This window comes from Zosterops lateralis (genome assembly GCF_965231275.1).
Source record: "Zosterops lateralis genome assembly, chromosome: 3".
In the NCBI taxonomy this organism is placed as follows: Eukaryota; Metazoa; Chordata; class Aves; order Passeriformes; family Zosteropidae; genus Zosterops; species Zosterops lateralis.
The window spans coordinates 19686943-19713901 of NC_139764.1; the positions used below are offsets into that span (position 1 = coordinate 19686943).

Below are 26959 nucleotides of genomic sequence, written 5' to 3' on the forward strand. Positions count from 1 at the left end.
CGGAGGAGGAGGAGGAGGAGGAGAGCTCTGGGCATGGCGGCGCCCGCAGCGCTGCAGCGGAGCGTGGTGTCCCCCGCGGGCAGGCACACCGCCTCCCTCATCTTCCTGCACGGCTCAGGTGCCCGCTTCCCCTCCCTTCTCTCCCCGCCGCCCCTGCGGAGCGGGTGAAGCGGGCAGGGCCGGCCGCCCCGGCGCTGTGGGAGGGGAGCGGCGGGATGGATTGGGGAAGGGCTTTGGGGTGACCCTGTGCCCGCGGCTCTGCCCTCCTCGGACCCGGAGGGGGAGGCGGTGGGCGGCAAAGCCCCCAGAGCCGTGTGTTTGTGCCCGGAGAGACTCCCACAGGGATAGCGCTGGGCTCACACCAGACCGGCCTGCTTGGGAACACGGTTGGAAGGGGCGCATCAGGATCATCACAGGTTAACTGCTGTCCCCGCACAGGACTCCCCGAGAGCCACACCGTGTGCCTGAGCGCTGTCCAAACCCTTCTTGGGCTTTGTCAGGCTGCCCTGCTGCTGTGACTACTTCCCTGGGGAGCCTGTTCTACTGCCCAGCCTCCCTCTGGGTGAAAACCCTTTTCCTGACACACGACCTTACACTCCACACCGTTTCCTCGAGTCCTGTTACTCCCTAAATTGCCTCTCGCAGAGGGATTGCCCCATTCAGAGGATGGCTCACAGTTACAGTGGCTCTTGCTGTTTGGGAATGGGCATGAGAGTGCTGTTGGCACCCTTGAAAAGGCAGTGTTGTTTATTTACTGACTTCTGATTGTTCAAAGGGCCCTGTCCATGTCCAGAGTGGCTTCATGGCCATGTACATCAGTGACTGGGCTGAGGGCAGGAGGGGAGCGTGTGTTTTGTTGGGTTTAATTCCTTAAAAGTTCTTTCTGATGAGCTAAATAACAACAACAAGGTCCACGTAACATATAAGAAAGAAAACCCAGTAATCTTAGGTCTGTACTAGATCAAGGCCTTGAGAATCAATACTGCTGAGCTGCCCATGTGCATATGGCAACATGTTCAACACTTTCCCTGTCTTTTGCTTACTTTTGCTTTTACCTGGTGCTTCTGATTAGTTTAACAAATATGTGTATCCTAACTAAATTAGTTTCATTTTTATACTCTAGTTTAATTTTGCTTTGTAAAAAGTCTATGACTAAAAGAATGAAAGTGAAAGAGTTTATGTGTTCAGCCCTCTTGTTAATGCTAATGCTTTAATGCTTGAGGAAATAGTTTTCTCTAATGTTGGAGGAGTAAGGGAAGATTATGGTTAGAGGTTGATTCCACATGTGGTTAAAGTACTCTTCAATTTTTCTTTTCTTTTTTTTTTTAAAATATGATTTTGTTCATAATGTTTGTAATGGGGTGATTTTATTTGGTTTCTAGCAGTTCCACAGAATAGAATCTAAACCAGAAGTCACCACAGTGCTGTTGCTGTGGGCTGGCCTGTAAACCTGAGTTGTAAACCTTTGCACAGCACTTGTGATGGAAAGTGGCAGTCAAATGGCATGAATCCATTTTGTTCATAATGCTTGCTATAGACAAACTGTAACAAGTGCAGAATATAAGTGCAAAATGGTATAGAAAATATTAGAACACTCCTGGTACTGTGCATCAGATTTAGGCAGAGGTTCCATTTGGTAGCTTGGCAGGAAGGCAGATGGACATAGCAAGTATGTAATAGCTTTTTAGGCTGAGGATTACAACTTTGCATGTTGTAACTAGCACAGAATCGTAGGCTGGGAAAGACCTTTTAGAACATCGAGTCCAACCATTTACCAAATGCTGCCAATTCCACCACTAAACCATGTCCTTAAGTGCCACATCTACACATCTTTTAAATACCTCCAGGGATGGTGACTCAGTGACTTTCCTGGGCAGCCTGTTCCTTGTGCTTGAAAACCCTTTTGGTGAATAAATTTTTCCTAATGTCCAGTCTGCATGTTACATGTTGTTAAATTTAAACTGCACAGAAAGAAAACTATATTTGAAAGGAAAGGAAAGAAGGTCGTATTTTACTTGAGGAGGGAGAAGAAGATAATATAGCTGCCATGACTTTTTCAGTTTGTAGACTGACTCAAAGCAGGATCACCCATCACTTGCTTCTTTTTGTAGTGTTCAGGAAATATAATGCTAAAATTTCAGAAGGGCCTGAAAGACTAGCATTTCAGGAGGTTTGTTGGCTTTTGCTTGATGTCACATCTCCTCTTTTCCTTCCTCTCCTCCAAGTTCTGTTCCTAGCAAATCAAAATACATTGTCTGAGCATACAACTGCTCACATTTGAGTGGCATTTGCACCATAGCAGTTCTTGACACACAGAGATCATTGTTAAATTTTCTCTTAACTGAGTTTTCTGTGACCTTTTGATGGACAAATTGTCTTCAATAACAGTAAATATTTCTGCAGATCTTTGCGAAGTTTAAGAGTGGGAATAAATAATAGAATAATGATTTATCCTACATCATTAAGGAATTTGTAGAGAACCTCAGTCCCAATTCTGTAATCATTCAGATAGTTGGTTGACTTACCTAAGTGTTCATTCTGTGCAAATATTTGCAAGACCTAGACCATGGCTTTCTAACTGAAATTTTTTAAAAAGCAGTTTATAGGAAAAAAAGTTAGTTCAAGCCTCCCTAAGATACATTGTTTATAAGTGAGATGACAACAGCCTTGAGGAAATCCTTGTATGTCAAGAGTGTCTGTGAAGAATCAGAAGTATGTTTGGACTTCAGACTACAATACTTGCATAAGCAAACTGCTTGTGGGGGTGTGTTCTGAAGCATCCAGTTAAGGAGGTAACTTTGATTTTACTGTTTAACTTAGCACAGGGTAAGATTTGTATCAGTTTTGCAACCCTGTATTTTATATGTCACCTGGAGTGTTTAGGTCAGAGAACAGTTAGTTCTAGTCATGCTAATTGTGTTTACCAGGGAATAAATTGCTGGGTTTGAATCCTTCATGCCTTCTTTTTCAATTTTAAAGATACATTATTTATGTTTATAAATAAAACCACTGAATTTTGTTAGAGTGCTGAAGAGCAGGTTTTTCTCTGTTGGAGAATTATAATAATTTTAACAATGAATTGGTACATTCATATGGCATTGTTGAGATGAGCCCATGTAGTGTGTCAGTAAGCCTGGCTGAGGACAGTGGCATTTTTTTCTTTCAGTTTGACCATTTTATTGAAAAGAATGGGGTGAGTTCTAAAGTCAAACCAAACAACTTGAGCTGAAGTAACAGAGAATATTAGCAATTTGAGTTGATAATATGTGGGAACCTCATAATTTGCAGTCTTATGATGTATGGCAGTAGTGAAATTCCAGTTTGCTGAGCCCCTGTTCAATTTTTTAGGTTGAACATCCTTCCTACTGTAAACTATATCCCTTGATGGACTGGTTTCCTTAAGCTTGAAGTATTTGTATTACACTGAGGATTGTGTGTGGCTGCTCTTCAGAGGGGTGGCAGTGAAGTTATGGCTGAAGATACCAGTGGTGCAAAGACAGGCTGGAGACACTGTCTGGTGTATATGTGTATATTTGTTTAAAAGGAGCAAATGTTACCTACTGAAGAATTCATCCTGTTCATTGCACTTCTGTCTGCAGGGGTTTTGGCCATAGGCTGTATTGGTAAGACTAGGAAAAAACAGAATGGGAGTGGATCTCAACTAGTTTTCAAACAGAACTGTGTGGTTAAGGTTTCTTTAAAAGTCTGCTAGATATTTCAACTGAACCTGTCTCTTTACAAATTGTCTTTTTACCTTCAAGTCTATGTGCAATGTTAGCATAATTAAATGTGAAGATCTTTTTTACTGGGTTCTGAAGTGGGTTAACATAAAATTCTCTAGTAAAAGTAATTAACTTTTCTAAGGGGAGCAACAGTTATTTTACCTCACTTTTTAAGATATTCAAGATGTTTTTTATCACTTAAGAGCAAATATGGTAAACTGTAAATAAGAGATAACACCTTGTGTCTGCTTGGGAGATACTTAAGTTGTTGAACGTAGTAAAGTATTGATTAAACTTATGTTGTGGAATCTCTTAAATAGTCTTTTTCGAGGAAGTTTTGAGTCTATTGGAGAGGGGACTGAAATTGTTCTAGAAAGTTCTGGTTTAGCATTTCAGTGTATTCACTTCATAATTTAAAATTCAGTCAATCTGAAGTATATTTGTCACTGTATAATTTTCTCGCTAAATGCACAGAATAATTTTTGTATTCTTCTGTGTGATACAGGTGATACTGGCCAAGGAGCAAGAGCATGGATAAAACAAATTTTGAATCAAGACATGGCATTCCAACATATAAAAGTAATTTACCCAACGGCTCCTTCCAGGTACCATTAAATGTATTGTAACTGTAGAATTAAGTTCCTCTGTTCCAGTGCTATAAAATGCAGTTCTGGATATTGGTACAGATTGTCTTAACAATTCTTTCTTCTTTCGCATGTATATGCTTTTTGACAAAACTGTGTATTTTTGTCCAGGAACTGTGATTTTAAGTGGTTAAGACTCTAAATGGTTCCCAGGAGTCACAGCCTCTAGTTGAAATTTGGGTATTGTCCTAATAGTAGCTTTCCATTTCCTTATATAAATAGAAGATGATCCTGCAATGTGTGTTGTAGTGGCATTAGAGAGTCATGATCCAGATCACAATCCTACCCATAATAACTCCCATATATTGACTATTAAAATATTATGTTGTATTTAATGGCAGGTTTCAGTACTGAAGGTGGTCAGTCTTTTTGGCAAGTAGGATGTCAAAGATCCTCAGCTCCTGGAGAGAGGACTGGGAATTCAAAAATGCACATTACTTCTTGTTTGAATCCTGGCCCAACTATTTAAAAGAGAATTGAGTTCAACATTTCCTGTAAGCTCAAGTCTAGTTATTAAATGACACTGTGTGTTCAGTGGTAGATGGAAATATAGATAAAGAATTTTTCCTCTAGGAATTTGAAAGTTTATGTGGTCAAACCTAGAAGCTAAAAGTTGGACAGCTATCCCCGTACTTCCAAACGATATCCAAATATAATCCAAATATCCAATATATCCACATAATATATAATATTATCCAAAGATAATATTAAATATAGAATATATAATTAATTACAAATATTATGTATGTAACATATATTAAATATATAATACTAAATTTCAAAGGATTTTAATTTTTTCTTAATACATTTTTTTAAGGTGTCTGTGGCTCTAAGTTAGGCAAATGTTTCCTTGAAAGGTAATGGGGTTGAGTTTCTTTCTGAATTTGTGCATAAGTGCAGATGAATGCTGAATGGAAAAAGGAAATTGTGACACAGACTTTTGAGGTACAGAGGTTTCAAAGTCAGAAAAAAAATTCTTGGAAGGTATAAACAAGTATAATAGCAGATTTTGCCTGGCACTCACTAGTACATGAAAAGAAAAAAAAAAACCCAAACCTTTTCCTTGACCATGTATTTCTTATGGTCTACTTAGTCAGGAAAAGCAACTGAGAGATTGCGGTGGGAATGTGTTCACTGTGTTACAGAAAAATCAAGCCCATGAGTGGAAGCCTTTGAAGCAGTGTGTTCTGGGTTAGCAGGGAGTGAATCCCATTTTCTGTAAATAATGTGCTTGTTACTTCACTGATGACAGGCTAAAGTGATGCTAGAGTTATCAGCAGCACATCACACATGCTGAGGGGCTCCACTGCTTCTTTACCAGCGCAGCAGATACTGGGGAAATGCAGGAGGAGCTGTTCCCTTGGGAAATGATTTTTCTCCCTATGTTATATGCAGCCAGAGCACCTCAGGCCACATCTGCTGGGCCTGGTGCTTCACTTTTCCATCCCACTGCACTTCTGAGGTCCAGTCCTTCTCTTACATGTTCTGGTTTCTTTGGGTAACTACAGATGTAAATGATGTATGAATGATTAACCAGCAAGATCTTCTGACTCAAATGAAGGAATTTGTTTTTATCTTCCGACTTTGAATTCCAGTACTTTGGTAAACAGATAGAAAGATAAATGTTGTTATTAAAATACGTGAATAAACAGTTTATTTCACTCTCTTTTTTTTCTTTTTTAAGTTGAGGTTACTCTTGTTCTTTTCTAGAGCAGGTAGAGTCATGCATGAGCTGATTCAGAACTGGCTTTTAGCAAAGCAGAAAAGTTGTATATGCAAAGAATGTGAAATACCCACACTGTTTGTCTTTAACTGGCAAAGTGCTCTTGTGTACAGCCCTCTGTTGCTGATAAACAGCCCTAGCTGACACAGTAAAATAAAACAGATGCTCCTAAGCACTGTTTGCCACTATTTGCAGCAAAGCTGAAGTTTGTGATGATACGTGTTATTGGTTGAAACCAAAATAACGAAGCATTTACCGACGTATTTCATATTGTTTTGGTATTCAAGAACAAACCACACTATGCTTTTTTGAAATGGTTTTGTAACAGTTGCCTTCCTTTCTTTCACAGAAAATAAAATCAAGGCCTAGATCTTCCAAATTTGAATGGCAGACATTAAAGTAATTAAATTTGAATATATATGTTGGCTTTATGTATGTGTATATTTATATGCATATATGTTCTGATAAGAATTCAAAATGTTTCTGGTAGCAGGGGAGGAATTCAGCACCCTTGTTAATGAGACCTGTAGCTGGGTGGTTATGGGCATGCAGATCTGCTGAGAAGATTCTGAAACCAGGTTCTTTGCTCACGTAGAGGCCGAGGAATGTGCTGGCTGAAAGTCAGGCTGCTGAGAGAGAGAGCCTCTGTGGGACTCTAACCTGCCACTGCACTGTCAGTGCAAAACTTGCCTGCAGGTTGTTGTGCTGATGATGAAATCAAAGAAAAGCTTGAAGCTTGGCAACACCCTCCTAGGATTGGCTGATGTACTCTTCTGGCAAAATACTGTTAATATGGATGTACTTCATACTCTGAGCTCCTGTCTTTTCCAGGATAACTTTGCACATGCACATTGAATGTTCTCTGTCAAAGTAGTTATGCCAGTAAAAGCAGGTTTGATGATATAACTGCAAAGCTGGGGACTTTGGTAGGATAAACTGCAGGTCAGGAATACCTCCTCACATTTTTGATGGAAATTATTCTGCTGATAGATCCATAGATATGATCTTATACATTCTTCACATCTGTTCAACAGAGTTCGAAAAGCAGTGGAATTCACATTTTTCAACACAACATTGATTTTTTTCCTTTTTTTTTTTTTTTTTTTTTTTTTTTTTTTTTCCTGAAGGATGGATTTAGGTTATATTTATGTTTTGTTTAGATTTTATCCCAGGTGCTGAAGCAGGCATATTTTTAATTTGTTCAGCATCAGAGGTTCAGACATGTTTTGATTCAAGAGTCAATGTATTTCAAAATTATTTTGGAAAACCAGTCTAGCATATAATCAGGAAGAATTCTGAAATATGTTCTTTGGCTTCACTAGCGTTGATTTCGGCAAACACTAGAGAAGATTATGGGTAAAAGCAATGGAATGTTACTGAACTACATTTTATTAAACTGTACTCTACAGGTCTCTGTAAAAAGTCACACTCCTTTTTTTAAAAGAGATTTACTTTTCTTTAATAATTTTTGTGATATTTGGGGTTTTGTACAGAGGGCAATCACCTGATGCCCCCTCAACAGTCAGTTTGCAGCATTTTGTCTCTCTTATCCTCCATCACATTGGAAAGCGCAATGAGTCTCATATTTGGTTGTTTTTCTGAGCAAAAAAAGCAGAATGTGGATAGTGAAATTTACAGTTAAAAAATAAAAACTTGCAAAATTACTAAGTAAACTTCATATGGTAAAAAGCATGCTTAGATAAAAATGGAAAAAAATATGTGGATTCGAAGGCTTGATGTGATGTAGTGAGAGTAGTGACACCTGAATTTGGAATATGTTCAGAAATTATTAGTTACTAGTGCCTTTACCTGGGATATGCAAATTTTGCTTTACAAATTAAAAGTTTTACACATTGCTTAGAGATTTAGGTGGTTGTTTTTTTTTTTTTTTTTTTGTAATATAGTCTACTGGGATACTTAAAAATAAGTAAAGAACTTGTTTTAACTGTATCTAGCTTTCTGTCAAGATTAGTGCTTCTGCGCATAGATTAAACTTGTTAAATACAACAGAACTCTATTTTCTCTCCATTCCAATGTAATGGTAATATATATCTTTAAAAAAAACCAAGCACAATTTGGAGCCCTAGTAGCTGATGCAATCCCTAAAGCCACGTCTACGCTAATAGTTTTAAAGGAAAGGGTTTCCTTTTTCCCTTTTTATTTGGGTCAGGATGCCTACAACTTTAAATACTGTTTCAGCTGCTACAACTGTGACTTAAACATTAGGTTTCTATTGAGTTTCTAAATCAGAACTGAATACCACCCAATTTAAACTTTTTTCTTTTTTTTAATAGAAAGTGATAGTTTAAATTGGCATTGCAGGAGCTAACGTGGTAAATTTAAAACCATTTAGGTCTGCTTGTTTTAATACATATACCTTGCCTTCTATAATTCCCTGAAAAAATCTAGGCCAAAGATTCTTTGCGTTGTCTTGCATTCCATTCTGACAGTTCTTCTCTTTTGCTAGTCAGAAAATCAGCTATAAATACTACTTTTCCTATTTTATGGATCTTTTTGACATTCACTCAACAAACCTGTCTATGGGACGTACGTCTCTGTGCAGAACTTGTTGTCTGGGATGGGTGGCCCCAATTTATTCTAATTTCCATTATCTTCTTGTTGTTGGTAAGGACTAAAAGGCCCAGTTCTCCATCTTTTCACCTAAATTCACATCTTTGCTCAGCTGTTGGGTGGAAATGAGCTTCATCTCACCATAGTCCCCACCTGGCTCTATCACAAAACCACCAGACAGTTTGGCACCACTCAGCTCCACTGGCAGCCTCTGCCTGTGAGAGGCCTCGGATTGGAAAAGCAGCAGGGGCACTGCAGCTCGGACTTGAGATGGATTGGAGGGGAGCGTGCACAGTGCCTATCACACTGTTTTTGGCTCAAGCAAATGTTATTAATCCTTGACTTTTCTAAGCCCTAACCTCATTCATAAATTTAACACAAAGGAGTCTTTTTTAAAGGTGGGAGCTTGAGGGAGAAATGGGAAAGGCTTGGGTTAGTATCATGGGGTGGTTCTTTCATCTCCTTTAAGTAGAAATTCAACGTATTCTGCATCATAATGCTTGAAGTATGCTTGGATAAACTTCGTCTTTTCTTTTTATTTCTGCTCTGGAATTAGGTGAGGAAAACTGTATATATCTAACGCTTACATCAGATGCTGAATAACACGTGAGATGCACTAAACACTTGTCAGAGATAACTGAAGTCATGCTTGGAGAAAACAAATAATCTTGGATTTCCAATCACTTTTACTACATTATGCTCTTAGGGATCCTTCCTCTTGTTTTTCTTCTCTCAACACTTTTCCAGTCCAGAAGAATTGGAGACAGTGGTTTTTATGTCACCCTTCCAGCAGGCAGTTGTGGATTTCTAAGTTATGTGCCATTCTGTGCTCTTGCTTTTCAGTCTTTTCAAGGGTTTCTGTGCTTAGCTAGTGTCATTCATCCATCCTCAGTGTTGTTTGCCACCAGCTTGTGAAAGATGCCACTTTGAATCCCAGAGAGCCTTTGAGACCCCATAATAAAGAACTGATGCAGGCTGGACCCTGGTTTGCCTCTTGCCACTTTCTTTCAGTGAATTTTTAAGGCAGCCACTATTGGTTGCTGAGGAACTAGCAATGTGTATTAAACGTCTTTTATGGTCTTTTCAACCATAAAATTATTGCTGTTCTCTGATTAGTACCAATCTCCAGAATTTACACCACCCTCTCCAAAAAAAAATCCCCCAAACAACAAAACCAACCCAGCAAACCAACAGAAACAAAGAAACAGAAACAAACTTAATTTCTCCCACTGAGTTTTATGCCAGACTCCATAGCAGCTTCCTTTGTCTTGAATGAGTAAGACTTGCCTCAAATAACAAAAGCTGTCAGCATAGTATTTCTTCAGGTAACTGTTCTGTACGGGCTCAGTCAGCTCTCATTTCAGACAATGTGCATCCGGAACAACTCTATCAAAAGCATTTGCATGTGGTTGAGTGAACAGGCGCAGCCTTTTCTGGAGAACAGCCAAAATTGCTCCTCATGGAGATGACTCTTGCCTTGCTTTTGATTTTTATTTTAAAGTATAGTTCTAAGTTAAAGTTGCTTGAATTTGGACGCATTATATGCTCTGTTACCACACCACAAAGCTTCATTGTTAAGATATGTTGACCTTCAATTTTAACATAAGATGTTCCTTGGACTAGAGTTTCCAGTTTATACTTCTTATTTGACTAGCTGGATTCTTTACTTTCTTCCCTTTCTGCTTCAAGCAGACCATGGGAATTAAAAAGCGTATTTTGGACCTAAATTTTTCTATTGAAATGTAGTACTGAAATTCAGCAGTGACATTATGCTATGAGAGAATTTGGGATTAGGGAGTAATTTGCTTTCATTCAAAAAACCTGCCATCAGCTTTAAGAGAGTCAAGACTTGCTTCTAGAACCACTCAAGATTTTGGATTGGAATGGACCTTTCAAGGGCACTAATTTAACCCCCCCTCAACAATGAGCCCAGACATCTTCAACATGATCATGTTGCTTGGAATCCCATCCTTAAATGTTTCCAGGGGTGGAGCATCTACCACATCTGTGCAACCTGAGTTGGTGTTTCAGCACCCTTATTGTAAAAAACAGTCTTCCTTATATCTTGTCTAAATCCAACCACTTTTAATTGAAAGTCATTCCCCCTTGTCGTAATGTAACAAGTCCCTCTAAAAAGTGTGTTTCCATCTTTGTTACAGACCCTTTTAAGTACTGGAAGGTTTCAATAAGGCCTTCCTGGAGCCTTATCTCCTCCAGGCTGAACAAACCCAATTCTCTCAGCCTTTCTTTGTGGGGAGAGGTGAACTGATCATTTTTGTGGCCCTCCTCTGGATCTGCTCCAACAGGTCCATGTTTTTCCTACTCTAAGGATTCCAAGACTGATTGTAGTTCTCCAGCTAGAGTCTCACCAAGGCTATGTGGAACTACTGTGGTACTGTGCCCTGTAGATTTTTCAGAGCAGTGCACAGTCTTCTAAAAGGCAACATTAAAATTTGGGAGGCCCTACCTCCTCACTGAGAAGATGGTGGATTTGTGAAGCAAGAAAATTTGAGGATTTCAGTAATTTTTTTATCTTTCTTTGTCTTTATTTCAATCTGAACGCCCAGCTTCACTATAAATTTCCAGTTCTGTCTGACATTTCGGGAAGTTCTGTCTGGGAGCCTGTAAGCCAGCACCAGTGGTCTGGGTTTATATGTCTGCTAATGCAGGGTGATTGTAGTGCTGAAGGCAGTGATAAAACTGTGCATCAGGAGAAAGAGTCGGGGGAAGAGTATTTGCCATTTATCAGTGTGCTGTCTTCTACTCTTATTTAAAGCAGCTACAACTGCTGGCTTGTCTTCTAACTTAAAATGTTGGATAGGGACAGTGATTTATTGGGTAATGAACAAAACCACCTGTAGTTTTATGTGAATCACTATGCTAATAGCATCATTTTGGAGATGGAATTTGCCATGGTTTGAGATTTGAATTTGAACCTTGTGTAGCATCATTGGTTTGCTCTCCACTTCTGTTAAGATGATTTCAGACTAGCTGGCACAATTCTAAACATGAGTAAGAAGGTCTAGAGGATATATTCATGCTTCAGAAAGGTGGACATAGATGGTGTTGCTGCTACTTGCTTTCATCATGTTTTTTTCATTATCACACAACTCTGGTTAGCAGAAGCTGATCTATCTTGAGTTTGTCAAATCTGTAATATTTATTGCTTTGAAACTTTGCAGTGAAATCAACAGTGAAAATTACTTCTGTCTGCGATGGAAAGGATGATAGGTACTTACAAAGATATAACAGGATATATTTTCCTTTTAAGACATTGAAGTATTGTGTAGAATCTTCTCAAGATTGCACCCTCATGCAAGAATTGTATTGATCTATGACACCCTTATAAATAGGAGCTATAAAGTAATCTGAAAACATGATTTAGAGTGATTTGGGAAGCATTTTAAAGATCCTAATCCTCCTAATCCCTGTAGTTTCTTAAATAATGCTTGATATTAGCCATGTCTCCTTCGCTGTCTGTTTTCTTAACTTTTAAATGTTAAGAGAGAAATTTGTACAAAAAATTTAAATTTTTGCCAACTGTTTCTTAAAAATGGTTACATGTTTGGAAGCTAGAGAGGATTACTGAGTCTTGTTTTCTTATATGGATTTGAATCTTTTATATGTTCCAGAACAAGCAAAACATACTCATGCACACCCCTTAAAATCAAAGAAAAAATGCCCACCCAATTTGGGGACTCTATATTTTCATTCCCACTTTTAACAGCACACAGTATTCTTATTTCTAGTATCCTTTTTTTTCTGATATAATTTTTAAAAGAGAATAAAGGAAGTAAGGCACAGATGGACTAATGGTATGAGTTTTAAACTTAAAAAAGAAAAAAAATTTCAAACTTAAAGCTGATTATTTGGTCTGACATTGTCCTTAACTGACCATGTTGATCTTGTTGGATGGAGTTTCCACTCCACTCTGTATTTTTTTGCTTTTGCAGATTTCAATCCAGCTTCTCATGTCACTGTAACATAGGAATTTTTTTTTTTTTTTTTTGGTGGTTTAATTGTATGAAAAAATTTGGTGCTGTATTCTTGGAGCTGTACAGATGGTTCCACGCCAAACATATTTGTTTACCGTGGTAATGTCTGAGTTGTAGAGTGCCAGCTAATAAAGGGATTATTTAAGGAAAAAGGTGAATGACTAAAACAGATGTGCCAGTTGGGTGAACCATTAAAAGAATCTTACTTCTCAGCTTTATGTAAAGATTATTTTTAATGCATTTCTGGGAAATCAAGAGTGCTTGCAGGGATGCTTTTGAGGCAGCTGAAAGCCAATTCTATTTGCTTGGGGGTCTTCTCCTGTGGGCTTTAAAGACATTGGTCTTTCATCTGTCTTATGAAGAATTTGCAAAGACAGCAGGTAGAAGTCCTGAATTTCAACATCTGGTCAAGCATTATAATCTCATGATGAATTTTGACCTGTTTTAAATGTCATGATCTTGTCATTTAGTTGTGAGGAAACATGTTTTAACATTTATGGAATGTAAAAGTAAATTGCTGTAATGCAGTATATGTATGTATCCTTGTACCATGTAAATCCTGAAGGTCAACCCACTCTATTAAGAAATCCAGGTCAACCTGCTGCAGTAATACTAAAACCTTTCATATCTTTTCTTACACAAGTATTAGGTACTCTGACTTTACTAGAACATGATGCGCTCTGGCTGCTAAGCATTTTAACCAGGATTGATGTAAAAGTGTTTGAGGGAAGCTAAAATCATGGATTAAAAACTGTTTGCCCAGGCATTTCGTCTGTTGTACATCACATTGTCCAAGTGACTTCCAGAAACTCCATTGATTCTGCTCTTATAGATTTGACTGGAATATCTCCTCTTAGAAACTGACTTTTGTGAATTAAATATTTGTAATCATGTTTCTTAGATGTTGATCAATTCATTTGGAAAGAGTCCTGGAGACAAAATTCTAAAGAGAAGACAATAAAAAAGCATAAGCATCTTAATGCCATTTTTTAAATGTAGCTTTGGGTTCCTGGGTATATAAGATATTTCCACTGAATTTCCTTTAATTTCGGAGTTAACTTTTTAATAGACAGGTAAGGGCTACCTTGAAAACTAATAGCTCAATTTTTTAAATTCTGGTGCTTAAGTATACAGTTTGTTTTGAATTAAGGAAATGAAGGGTTACTTAAGGCACTTGACCACATATTGAATGGCACTTTCAATAACAGTACATTTTAGGTACCCTGAAGCTCTGCTGAAAAAGATGAACCTGTAGTGTTTCTGTTTGTACCTATCTGTTGCTGTTCAATGCCTCTTTTAGTATATTTTTCTTATCAACTTTTAAGTCACGGACTTTTTTTTTTGTATGTTCATGACAACAGGCAAAAGAAACCCTATGTTCTCTCATGTTTTACTTTTATGACTGAATAATGCAAATAGTATTACCTTGAACACTCATCTTAGGGGCAGTACTAGTTTAGAAATGGCTGTTTACATATGTGAAGCCTCTCTGGTGTTAATAAAGGCAGAATTTGTTCATTAAAAATAACTGAATTAGTGACTTTCTCATTTTAGGTTAGTTGTGGTTTTGTTTAATCCTAGTATTGAAAAAATTCCAGAGACAGCACAGAAGTCAACTTTAGCATTTTCAGTGTGTTCCCATCCAGAAATGTATCAAAAGCTGTCTGTTTTGTGGACGATGATTGTAATCTGATCTAAGCTTAAGTAAAAATGAAGAATTTGCCCTGGTTGAACATAGCAAATAAGGGTTTCAAGGGGCTTTGTTTGGGATGATCAATCTCAGAGCAGTTCATATTTTGTAATATATTGTAGAGCCATTGCAAGGCAATTAGATCACCTTTCTTGGGATTTCAGGGCTCTATTAATCATCTTTATTTAAAACCAAAGAAAAGGCTTCTTTGAATTGAAGTTTTCTTGATTATCCAAGGTTTGGGCAGCCTGTTGAAATACTTAAAATAACATTCCAACAACACAGTATTATGGTGGAGAGTATCATATCACTTGTTTGTGCACCAGTCCAGTAAGCACATGGCATTTCTTTCAGTTATGTTTATGAGATACCTGCCCATTAAGATGAGGATGGCTGTATTTATTTCACAAAAAGAAAAATTGGCAGGTTTTTTTAATACCTAGAGGTTAATAATACCCATGCCCTGTCAGTTTTGTCAAGAATTAGGCAATTGAATTCCATAAAGTCAGCTCCTGCAAAGCTGTCTTGTTTAGAAGTTACTTCAGTTTGTCATATTCCAGCATGGATTTCAACCCTAACTTTGTTTAGGATTAAGAACCTCTTGACAGGTTTAGGATTTAAAATGTTCAGCTGACCTAACCAACCTTAACATTGAACTGGCTGAAAATTGCATTTTACATAGCTTCCAAATGTTGGCTTTGTTCTTGGAGGACCATGACTTCAATGCAAGGAAATGCAATGTGACTGGGTGTAAATGGAGTTAGACCTCAAAGAGGTTTATTCTACCCTTTGCTGGAGATATACTGAATTTTTTTTTTATTACATATACTCAAGGCTTTTGATCCTGTGCTTGCTTAATCATTTGGTTTTTTGCCTTCCACCACTCTAGGCCATACACACCTATGAAAGGAGCCTTTTCCAATGTGTGGTTTGACAGGTATAAGATCAGTAATGACTGTCCTGAACACATTGAAAGCATTGATTCTATGTGCCGGGGCCTTACAGACCTGATCAACGATGAGGTTAACAACGGCATTGCCAAGAACAGGATACTCATAGGTAAGAGATTTATTTATAATGTGTTTATTCTAAGAGTTTTTTTAATGGTTAAGAGATCATCTTCTTTGAATTTACTCTATCCTGAAGGCTCTTGAGCATGGCTTGAAACTGTTGAACAGCCTTTTCAGTAGCCAGTCCTCAGCAATATTAAATCCTTATTTTAACCCGTATCAGCTGGGGAATGTGGCTAACAGTGAGCAGTATCCTCAAAATGCAAAACTGTTTTTATTGTCTACAGTCATTTGTAATCATTATTTAAAATAGAATGGGCAGTGATCTAGTTTGAGAAGTACATAGTTTTACTATTTCCTTTAAGCCGTTTTCAAGGATGGAAAAGTACACTTTCCAAAAATGACGTGCATTTTGGAGAATGGAGATGTAGCATATAAATAATCATGAACTTTTCCTTACTGCTCTAATCATTTTGGGTTAAATTAATTCATGCAGGAAAAATGTGCATGCATAGCACTAAAGGTTAACACTTGATAACAAATGAAGTATTAGCTGTAATAGTTTATATATGTCTATCTTTATTTCTCTTTCCACAAATTTCCAGTAGCTTTCACTGTACTTCAGTGAAATAGATGGTAGGATATTGAGGCACAGGAGTTGAGGGTGATGAAATAGCCTATGCAGAGAGGGAATCTGAATTCATGAGTCCTTGGCTCCCTGTCCCATCTCTAGACCACAAACTATTTCAGGTTGGGGAAAAAAACTCTTAAAGTGGGATTTTATAAATTTATGTCCCACTGAGTCATGCCATCAAAATCTTGCATGGTTGAGCCACTACCATTCAGCCTGGAGTGTTTTCCTGCTCCAGCCCCATGTTGTTCTGTGAAGGCCTGTGCTTGCTTTCCCTTTCTGGCTCATTGCCCTGGCTGCAGAGTGCATTGTTTTGGATGGCTGTCAACAGAGTCCCTTTGATCTGTCTTTCCTGTGTTGTTATACCTGCTGGCTTGGAAGCAGCTGAAGAAGTGCAGGTGCTTTGCTGTTGAGCAAGCTGGGAGATGCTCTATGTACAGATCCAGTGTGCTACTAGGCTGTTTTCCTTTCCTCTGTAGCCTTCAAAATTAGAAATAGCCAGACTGCAAAGTATGAAGGTTGTTTTCCAAGTCATAAGCAGAGTAAGGAAGTTGGCATGCACTGACTATTTCATCCCGTAGATTCTTTGGAAGTCCCCGTCTCTGTGTGTTTGCATTCCTCCCATATAAATCAGAAATAACTGTACTTGTTTTGTCACTCTTGAGAGCTCTGTTTCCCCACCTGACAGAGACTACAAGCATACATCCTTGTGATGCAGCCCAATATTTATGCAAGAAGCAAAATACGGCAGCCCTGGATTACTTCGTCCGAAGTACAGAAGGGGACTCATGCAGATGCATAAGGAACTTGGTAGTGGAAAATTGTATCACTTGTGGCTATGCAAGATTAAGTGTTCTTCCACAAGAACTTTGTGCCTTTTCTGCCCTGTTTTTGATGATTAGCCAGTGTATGATTCAGTGAAGAATGAAGCTTAGAGATCCCCTAAGGTCTCTGTGCATAAAGGTGACATTAATTGTCTTAGATAGGATTTTGTGCAGATAATTACCCATCATCTGACATTCTTTCTTACAGGGACTTAGGACTCTCAAAGGCACTCTGCAGATTTACAGTATTCAGCTTGGAGAACAGAAGGCTCTGGCGGGGGGGGGGGGGGGATATTGCAGCACCTTCCAATACCTGAAGGGGCCCACAAGAAAGCTGGGGAGGAACTTTTTACAAGGCCATGTAATGATAAGACAAGGTGGAATGGCTTTAGACTGAAAGAGTGTAGGTTTAGGTTAGATATTAGAAAGAAATTTGATACTTTGAGGGTGGTGATGTATTGGAGCAGATTACGCAGAAAAGTTGAGGATATCCATCCCTGGAAGTGTTCAAGGTCAGGTTGGATGGGGCCCTGAGGAACCTAGTGAAAGGACTTCCTGGCCATGGCAGGGGGTTGGAACCAAATGATCTTCAGAGTTTCTTCCAACCCAAACCATTCTGTGATTCTTTTCATTAAAAAAAAAAAAAAAAAAAAAAAAAAAAAAAAAAAAAAAAAAAAAAAAAAGAGGCCAAGTCAGTATGTCTGCACCAAACTGTAATGCCCACTTGAAAGGGAGAAATGTGTGGCATGAACTTTTTCTAGCTGTAGGAGATTGGTGTGCAGGAAATAATGGAAGATTTGGTTACTTGCTTAGAATGTCGGATAACTAAGTTCTGTCAGATCTTTTTAGATTTCTCTTTGAAAATGTCAGGAATATCCACCTGGTGCAAGAAGATGAGGCCTAAGGTAACATGGTGTTCAGACAGTGGGTTTGTCACTGCTGGTACCATGGAGTTGGAGGAGGCAGCCTTTGTGAGGTAAAGGAAAAAACAAGACATTTATAGCAGGAGAAACCAGAGTGAAATTTTGCTGTGAATTCATAGTGCATTCAGTGCTGTTGTATCATGTTGGAGTTCCATCATGGAAATACTGGTACATATCTTATTATGGAAAACAGAGACAAAATAGTTGAGAGAAGCAACCGGAGAACTTGGGAGTCTGTGAAGAACAGTGGGGGCCTTTCAGGGGAGGGTCACAAAAACCAAAGAGCAGAGCAGTCATATGAAGGTACTTACAGGGAGTGAAATTCTCCTTAAAGGGTTAAAAGGAGAATTGGGTTGAGTGACCATTTTGTAGTAAGTGGGAGTTTTAATGACTGGAAAGAAAACAAAATGACTATGAGGACCGTAACAAGATTGAAGGTTATGGTTTTATATGGAATAGAGGACTAGAAATTACAGGCTGAGGGTGAGTGTCAGATATTGTTGGATAAGGGCAAGTGAGGTGTTAGGCAAGCAGGAAGGTGGGCAGCTGCTGACGGCTCAGAGGTGTGGCATAAGAAGGCAAGATCTGAGGGAGCACTGTGCAAAGGTGAGTGAGTGGGAAGAGACAGGGAGCAGCAGTGGGCTCTCAAACATGGAAAATGAGAAGCCCAACACCTGGTATTTTGGAGGATGATTCCCCTTCTTGAGCCATTCAGACTTTCCACAAGGCTCAGGACAGTGGGACAGTAAGAGCATTTTCTCTGAAAGAGATTATAGCCGGCATTGTTTGCTTTAATAGCTCTGAAATCCTTAGGTGGCTGCTTGTAGAGCAGAACTCTAAAGCTGAGGATAGAGTCCAGATTGTACAGCGCCACTCCTCACTTTTTTATCAAGAAAAAAGCTGGTGCAGCCTTGCTTTTAACAGCTGCTCTATGAATCTACTTCTAAAGAAATAAATTACTGAGTCTACTGAATCTAAAGGAAGTCTTATTTTTAAAACATCCGTATTAATTTTGTGGCATAGCTCATCTACCATTCTTATCTCCTAATAGTTTCATGAGTTGCTTTCCTTTTAACACAGGTCTTTTGAAGGAAGTAGACTTCTGATTAAGCTTTATTTCCCCTGACTTTGTAGGAGGAAGGAAGGGAGACTAACAGCAATACATAATTATTCAAAAAAATAATTATATCATCCCCAGAATTTGATAATGGTACTTAGTTTTTAGCCAGACATTCTTGTTGAGTTACTCTTACTGGTCTTCCTGGCTAAAGCACTCCTTACAAATAGTCCTGTAAGTAGGTTTGTATTGACTTTGGAGATAAAAGAGTGTTATAAATTTAGTCAAATTTTGACACTTGGAGCTTTAATAGTATTCTTTCTTTAAAAACAGGATGTATTTCTTCTTTATAAATGCCTGAATTCATTGCTAAATTGGCCAAACAAGCCACAGTTTAAAATGTGGCACAATAATTTATTTTTCTATCTCAAGCTGAGTTTGTTTTTTAGGTGGCAGTGGTTTTGTTTTTCGTTTTCAAGTGTTGATTGTTCTGTTGTTTTGCCTCCATAGTAGTAGTGCACTGTAAAATAAGTCCACTTCTGTGAAAACTGTTAAAGATTTCAACAGTCTTATTCAAGAATATGTTAGAAGCTCTTGAAAGAAATGGCCCTCTGGTTTTTTGAGCATTTTGATAGGGCTCACTGTAGTCAACTACACTTTGGTGAAAAGCAGTCTTTTTGTTCTTTTTTTGTTCTTAATTTAGCACTGCTTTCCTGCTTTCACAGGTCACTTTTTGTGTAGTGCAGAAGTGCTGATCCAAGCGCATTGGTCTCTGCCACCTGTAGTCACTCGTGTAAGCAGCCAGTGAAAATAAACTTTCCATAACAGTCCTGTAGATTTGACTGAATGCCAAAAAACACATGCATGATTCCTGACCCCTTGTGCTGTAACAATAACACGAGACACACAACCACTTTTTTGTTTATTACTGGACTTCTTACATAGCTACTGAACCACGGTGGAAGTAACATGAAAGCTCTGTGCTTCTTGTAAATATTAGCATTTCCTTCTCTCTCAGTGTGTGTGAGAATGGGAGGGGTGGGGGGTGGAGAAATATCTTGGCTTTGACACCCCAGAGAGTGAATCCTATAAATATGTGAAGATAAAAACTTCCATCAATAAATCGTTAAAGTGTTGAGCAAACTATTTCACCCACAATCTTGGTATTTTATGGTTTTGGCTTCTAAGCTTTTTACTGTCAGTCATCCTGTCTTGTGTCTTCTGTCTTTATTAGGAGGACGTGGTCTTCCATTCAGAGGTTCTTACTGCCTTGTTCTTACAGTGTAAATTTGTGGAATTATTTTGCTGTTTATCTCTGCAATTCAAATGAGATTTCTCATTCTGTACCGCACATTACATGGCTTTGTGGTTTATCTAAATTGTGCCTGAGATGCTGGGCTCAAAGCAGTACTGTTAGTCCATCTGCCCCATAATACTTGCAACATTTTATTAATTTTTAGTGCATCACTGTAAATTTGCTTTGCATTTATACTTCGGGGTAAATGTTTGCTCCTCTTGGTTTTGGGAGGGTTTTTTTTGTATCTGAACTGACCATGTTTCTCTTTTGGATCTCTGCTACTCTAGCTCACACATCAGGAAGTAGAAAGAAACATTAACCAATTTTTGTTTCCTTCATCTCTCTTTCAGTAGGAGATACAATGCTAATTTTTACCAAGAGTAGTCCACTGCTTGTTACTTGTTTCCCAGCATTGGATGGTGTCAGTGTTAATGTATCTAAAGACTCTGAAGAGTGACACATTCTCAGTATGGTGAATGACAGGCTTAGCAAACGATAATAAAGATTATGAGTGAATAAGACTCACAGCAGTAAACTCAAATATAATTCAATCACGATATTGTTATCACATATAAGATAATGACTTCGGTAAGAAAATAATTATAAAGTGATTCAGGTTCTGATCTTTTCGGCCTTACTAGGAATTCTGTTGAAGACATGTCCTTACTCATCTTTAATAAATGCCTGAATTCAGTGTAAAATTAAATGGATGGATGGACTTTTAGAATGCTTGAGAGTTGTGCAGACATGCCACACAGTGCAGGTTAACCTGTTCTTTCTTCACAGTTGTGCCAACAGAATCATAGAAGAATGAGACATCACAACATTTGCTATTCCATTGTCATGTCCCAGTGCAGGCTCAGCTCAATTTAGGCAAATCCTTACCATTGCTTTTCGGACTTCTAAAGGATCTCTGCTAACAGAAGGTTCACAGCTCTGCAGGACAACAACCTGTTGGTGTGCCTCACAACTCTTTGCTTTAGAGAGCTATTTTCCACTTTCCTTTCTGTGATTCTGTGAGTCACAAATATTGTGAGCATAAGGGATAAGTTGTTCTCTTCCTTTTCCCCATGTTGTGCTGACTGTAAAAATGACAGGTAAGTGTTGCAGCAGGGTAGTGCTGTCCTCCTCTTCAGGAACAACCAAGAAAACACACTGGGTAAATGACACAAGCCATAGATTGGTGGAGTAACATCTTAATAAAAATTGATTAGAGACTTTTCATGGATTTTATTTCCTTCCAGTGCTAAAAATTATGACCCCTTAGGTACACATGTTGGGTTCTCCTCTATTACCCATAACAGTTGAAAATAAAAGTGTAACTGGTTCTGGTTTTACTGCGAGTTGATATGTTAGCAACAATTGTACACTTGTTTTTACAAGAAAGTGGTAAAACTTGTACCACTTAAATATGCATTTCAAAATGTATTTTGACTGGTGAGAAAGTTGGGGAGCAAATTGTTTCAGGTTCCTAACAAGAGCAAGTGGCTGAGCCACTCAAGGGAAGTTGCCTTCCTTCTTGGTAATGACTCTCAAGTTTGTTGCTCTTGTAAAGACTAAGTAACAAACAGAATAACAAGGCTATCAAAGGTGGAAAGTGTTCATTGCAGTTCTACTGGTGTGCATGGTTTTTGTTTGATGAAGTTTCATGAAGAGATTAAAAGGAGAAAAATCACTGCTGTGAGGAAATTCACTTGAGACAAAGTACATGTTTGAGCACTTAACACAGGAGCAGTGTTCAGAGAGTTCTGTGGAGAAGGGAATTTGCTGTTGCACTGGCATTTGTACTCTTTCCTGATATTCATTTGTGAACACTGTTAAATGTATATAATACTTCCATTCATTGATGAAAATGGAAGGTCAAAACAGAAAGCTTCTTTGCAGATGATGTGTAGAACAAGGCTGTGCTGTTAGTGTTAATAGAAGGTAAATCACAAAGTCCCTAGGGAGAGGGGAAAGTAAACTGGAATGTAGCTTTAGGGAGAAAATCCTGATAACAAGCTGATTAAAGCAACTCTAACTTGAAATACTAAAAAAGGAGAAATTGAGAATGAAAAATGCTGTGAGAATGGAAAGGAGGCAAGAGTATGTAATGTATTGTAATAATAACAGAACAGGCCAAGACAATTTCTGACTGTGCTGGTGTAGCCTTATAGAACAGAAGAGTGTTTGTCTTGTGCTGTACTGGCACAGGCACTGTGTACTGGAGGATTCATTTCTTGCCACTTGGTTACCAAAGCTGTGCTGACAAATGTGAAGAAATACAGGAAAGATGAACTACTACTACAGAGAAACTAGTGAAGAAATATTGCTTAAAACAATCACCTCAATCTACACCCCTACACCCAAGTCCAAATCCTAATCTCGTCAAAGTCTGGGGTTTAGCTTCTTCTGTTCCTTTTTTACTTCAAAATCAGTGCACTAGGTGTGATTCATACCTATTTTTTTTCTCATGGCTGTGATTTCTTGTATGGCAAGCAGCTTTGAGCACATGTTAAACTTTTACTGAAAAGACTGAAAAAATGATGTTTGTTGCTTCCTAATTCCTAGTCGTTATAATAAATGGACTAAGGCTTTTTACAGTCAGAACTGTATGATCCAGGATGCACTTGGCAATTTCAAAGTTGTGTGTGCTAGAGAGCTGATTTTTCTGTAAATGAGATTGAACACATAAAGGACTTTAGGAAATCGGGAATAACTCACTGCAGCTACTGAAGTGATGCATGTGGGAGAAGGCAGTTTTTAGCATTCTCTTATGTATACAGGACAGGAGATACAAAATAAACCTTTGTGCTGGATAATTAAGTTAGTCATTTCTGAGATGCAAACACAGACATTGTTAGAAAAAGCACAAAGAAACAAATAAAGCTGAAGTTTGACTTAAGGTAAATACTTGGTTTTCTGAGCCCCATATAATGTTCAAGTGTCATGGACCAGATTATCATTTCAGACAAATACAAATGGGAAGCAAGTTAATACAAATCAAGATACTTTGCAAAAGTGAGATGGAGATTTGTTTACAGGGCTCCTGAGGCCATTTAAAAGCTCTGAAAGGATTGTTTTATCACTGAAAAATGGCAACTGTGTGGTGAGGGTTTCTGTTTTATTCAATCAGGAATAAATTCTGTATGAGAAATTCAGAGTTTCTGTTCACATTGTGTTACATCACCCTGTGCCTGAGAATACCTGAATTTAGTTACAGATTATATTCCAGAAAATAATGTTTTAGTTTTAGTGAAGTATTGCATTGGAGTTTCTTTCTGATTCAAAATCCTTAATTTGGAAGTGTGACACACTGTGTGATTTCACCAAATCTTTCTCAGCTATCAAGATGGGTCACAAGCAGCTTTCTTCTTATTGCAGAAGGGTGTTACCTAAAAACCAGCACTACAATGAAGCAGATTTGAGGTCATAAATGCATCCTTGAGTGAACTTTCTCTGTAACTGGAAGTGTTTTACATAATGGAATCTTTTGTATGTGCTCCCCTATTAGTCTACACATACGCCTCCTTTATGAGTCAGGGAAGTTAACACAAAGAGTTAGGTGCTTTCCTGAACTGCCATCCTGAGCATTGTCAAGCTAACCCTGTTTAACTGTTGTGAAGCATTAATCACACTTCTCATTAAAATAGGTATGAGGGGAAAACTGAAAGTGAACCTACTTTTAAATTCAAAACCTACTGGCACAGTCTTTATGTGTCTTGGAAGTAGATTGGTGAAGACCTTGCGATGTTCTGCCCATCTAAGGATAAATGAAATGTTGCTGTGTCACTTTGATTTTGTCTAACACTCCTGACATGATCTACTTAACAATGCTGTACAGTTTATGTATTCTTCATGCTGAGGTCATCTGTATACGTGTACTTTTGTGTTTTGTTTACTCTCTGTCATTTTATACATTTGTTTTGTCTGATATCTCTAACTGCCTCTTATTTTTTCTTCATCCAAAATTTGAATACTTGTAGAAGTTCTTGACTGAGAATGTCATTTATGTGTCATGTCAAACATACACTTATATTGAAATTGTTCTTATAATTGAAAAAATAATCTGCATCTATAAATGCTTATTCAAATTGTTATTTTTGAAGTGTTTTTTTTACCATATGGCATTTACTCAGGGATGGTTGTGGTATCAGATGATGAACTTCAGGTATTCCCATGCAAATCAAATGTGAAGAGCTAGTCCTTTGTATTGCATTTTCTTGTCGTAGTATGAGCCACATAAAAGAACCATTACCTAATATTCTTCTAAACAGAAGGTGACTGCATTGTCAAAGACTGCCGGTGAGTAATTGCAGACAGTGTGCCAGATTGTGACTAACTGGGTACAAAATTTTAAGATTAAATCATTTACAAACTAGTAATGACTTTTCAATGCAGCTTTTCTTCCTGTAATCTGAAATACTTAAAATGGACTTCATTTTATGTGTTGACAAAGCACTGTCTCTATTTATTTCTAAGCAAATGCAAAATGTTCTCTTAAAGTACAAGTGCTTCTTTTGGGGTTTGGGGATGACAGCATTCTTCAGAATGATCAAAAGGAAATTAAATAAGTGACCAGATTGTGCATAAGAAAATAAAGGAAACTTTATTCTAGTCATTATCTGGATACAGTCAATATAATGGCCTGTGTACTGTGTCTGTGTGAAGTAATGTGGTAGTCTGGATTTCTTTCCTAATGAATAAGCATTTGTCATATAAAAATCATCCCTGAGGAATTATCTTCAGTAAGGAATTTATGTAGTTGAAGAGACATATGGATCTTAATTTAGAGATCCTCTTAGAACTCAGGGGGAGTACATTGTATTTGTTCCCTATTTATTATATATCCCAAGGTATAACAAAATAGGGATCTTTCATGTGTGAATGCTGCTAGCCTAGGAGAGAAATAACTTGAGTACAAAAAGCAGTGAGAATTACCCATTCACAGAGTTCTCAGAGTAAGTATGGCCTCAGTGTTCAGCTACCTGGTAGGGACCATACACAAATGGCTTCTGAAGCAATGGCATTTTGGCTGTTCGTTTTTTGTTCTCCTCAGTAATGAATCCTCAGCAGTGCTTTAGCTATCCAGTGTCTTAATTGCATCATGCTTTGATTTAAACCTCAAGCTGTGGCACATAAAGTTCAGGTTGGATGTCAGAAGGATTTTCTTCGCAGAAAGTTGTTAAACATTGAAGTGGGCTGTCCAGGGAGGTGCTAGAGTCACTGTCCCTGGAGGGTTCAAGAAATGACTGAAGGTGGAACTTGGTGCAGTGGTCTACTTTCCAAGGTGGTGTTGGGTCATAGGTTGGACTTGATGATCTTACAGGTCTTTTCCAACCTAAGTGATTCTGTGATTCTAAAATCATTGTAACCTTTATCATACTCAAGATGGGTTTTTTGTTGTATTATGTATAAAAGAAACAAGTCTGAAGATAATAAATTGTACATTGGGTTACAAAGACTTAGAGAAAAATCCAATCTTTGTTTCTTTTGTTGCATCCCAGGAGGCTTTTCGATGGGAGGTGGAATGGCAATGCATTTGGCATATAGGTTTCATCAGGATCTGGCAGGAGTCTTTGCCTTGTCTAGTTTTCTCAATAAAGACTCTGCTGTTTACCAGGTGAGTGTGTAGTAGAAATAGTGGTAATCCTGCTTAGCTATGTGGAAAACATGGTGGTTCAAATTCAAGATACATGTTTATACATCTGAGGCAGTGGATTCATATTAAACTTATGCCATTTCTGGGAAATAGATAATCATAATATTAGCAAAGTGAGGCTTCAAAGCTGTCATTAAATATTTTATTGCACTTTTTTGCACAGACTTTAATATACAGTATTAAAATGTAGAAGGAAATTAAAAAATGAAATGCTTTACTAGTTGTCCTTAATTGTTAAAGAGTCTGTGTAAGCATAAACTATTCTTTGAAAATGTGTGATGCATTAGAATACTCATGAACTACATTTGCTGTCATGATTTTTTTCTGTTTCTTTTATTTGGAGAGGGGTATAGACCTTAAAGTAAACCCTGTCATTTGTCAAGAGTTATTGTGTTGTAATTTGAAGGGCAGTTTTTTCCAATATTTCCTTGTTCACTTCTATAGAGATAGTACAACACGGCCCCAGATCAGTAAGTGCAATAAGTTATCACCATGTAATTGTAAATATTCTTTTAATTTTTTTGTCACTGTCTGACAGTGTCTCCTTTCCATCTAGGCTTTGAAAAGAAATCAAAGTGCTCTTCCAGAATTATTTCAGTGCCATGGAACTGCGGATGAACTTGTTCTCTACTCATGGGGTGAAGAGACCAACAAGATGTTAAAGTCTCTGGGAGTATCAGTATCACTTCATACTTTTCCAAACCTCAATCATGAGCTCAGCAGAACTGAAATAGAAAAGTTAAAATCCTGGATTGTAAAGAAATTGCCTGCTGAAGCATGAAAAGCAAATGAATAAATAAAGATCCAGCTTCATACTTCCTGATTTTTCATAGTTTTAAAATCATATGTGACATATATATGGGTGTCCCATATCCCTTATATAAGCACAGCTTCAGGCAGACACTTTTATGAACATGAAATTCACCTAAGTGATGAAGAAATGGTACTGACTACTAAACCTCACTTTATTATAGGGGTGGGTTTTTTCTGTTTTCTTGTCCAGTTTTAAGCATACATCAGTCTATAAAAAATAATGACTGATGATAATAAAACCATTCCAAAATAATCAAAGCAATATTCAGGAAGCATTGATGTAAATCTCCCAGATAATTTTTTTCTTTTGGGGGGGTGGGGGGTTTGTGCAGAGAGGTGTTCTAAGATAGAAAGATATACAGTTGCATGGTTGTTTCTAATGGCATTGCAGCAACAAAAAGGCCAATTATTAAAATAA

General features: G+C 37.9%; 1 protein-coding gene across 1 annotated transcript; it reads left to right on the forward strand.

The window, feature by feature from the left end:
• On the forward strand, positions 1-26959 carry LYPLAL1 (lysophospholipase like 1). Its single transcript, XM_083857462.1, has 5 exons — positions 1-118; positions 4228-4327; positions 15235-15404; positions 25574-25689; positions 26285-26959. Exons 1-5 carry the CDS (start codon positions 34-36, stop codon positions 26507-26509), a joined length of 696 nt encoding a protein of 231 aa, XP_083713588.1. The 5' UTR covers positions 1-33; the 3' UTR covers positions 26510-26959.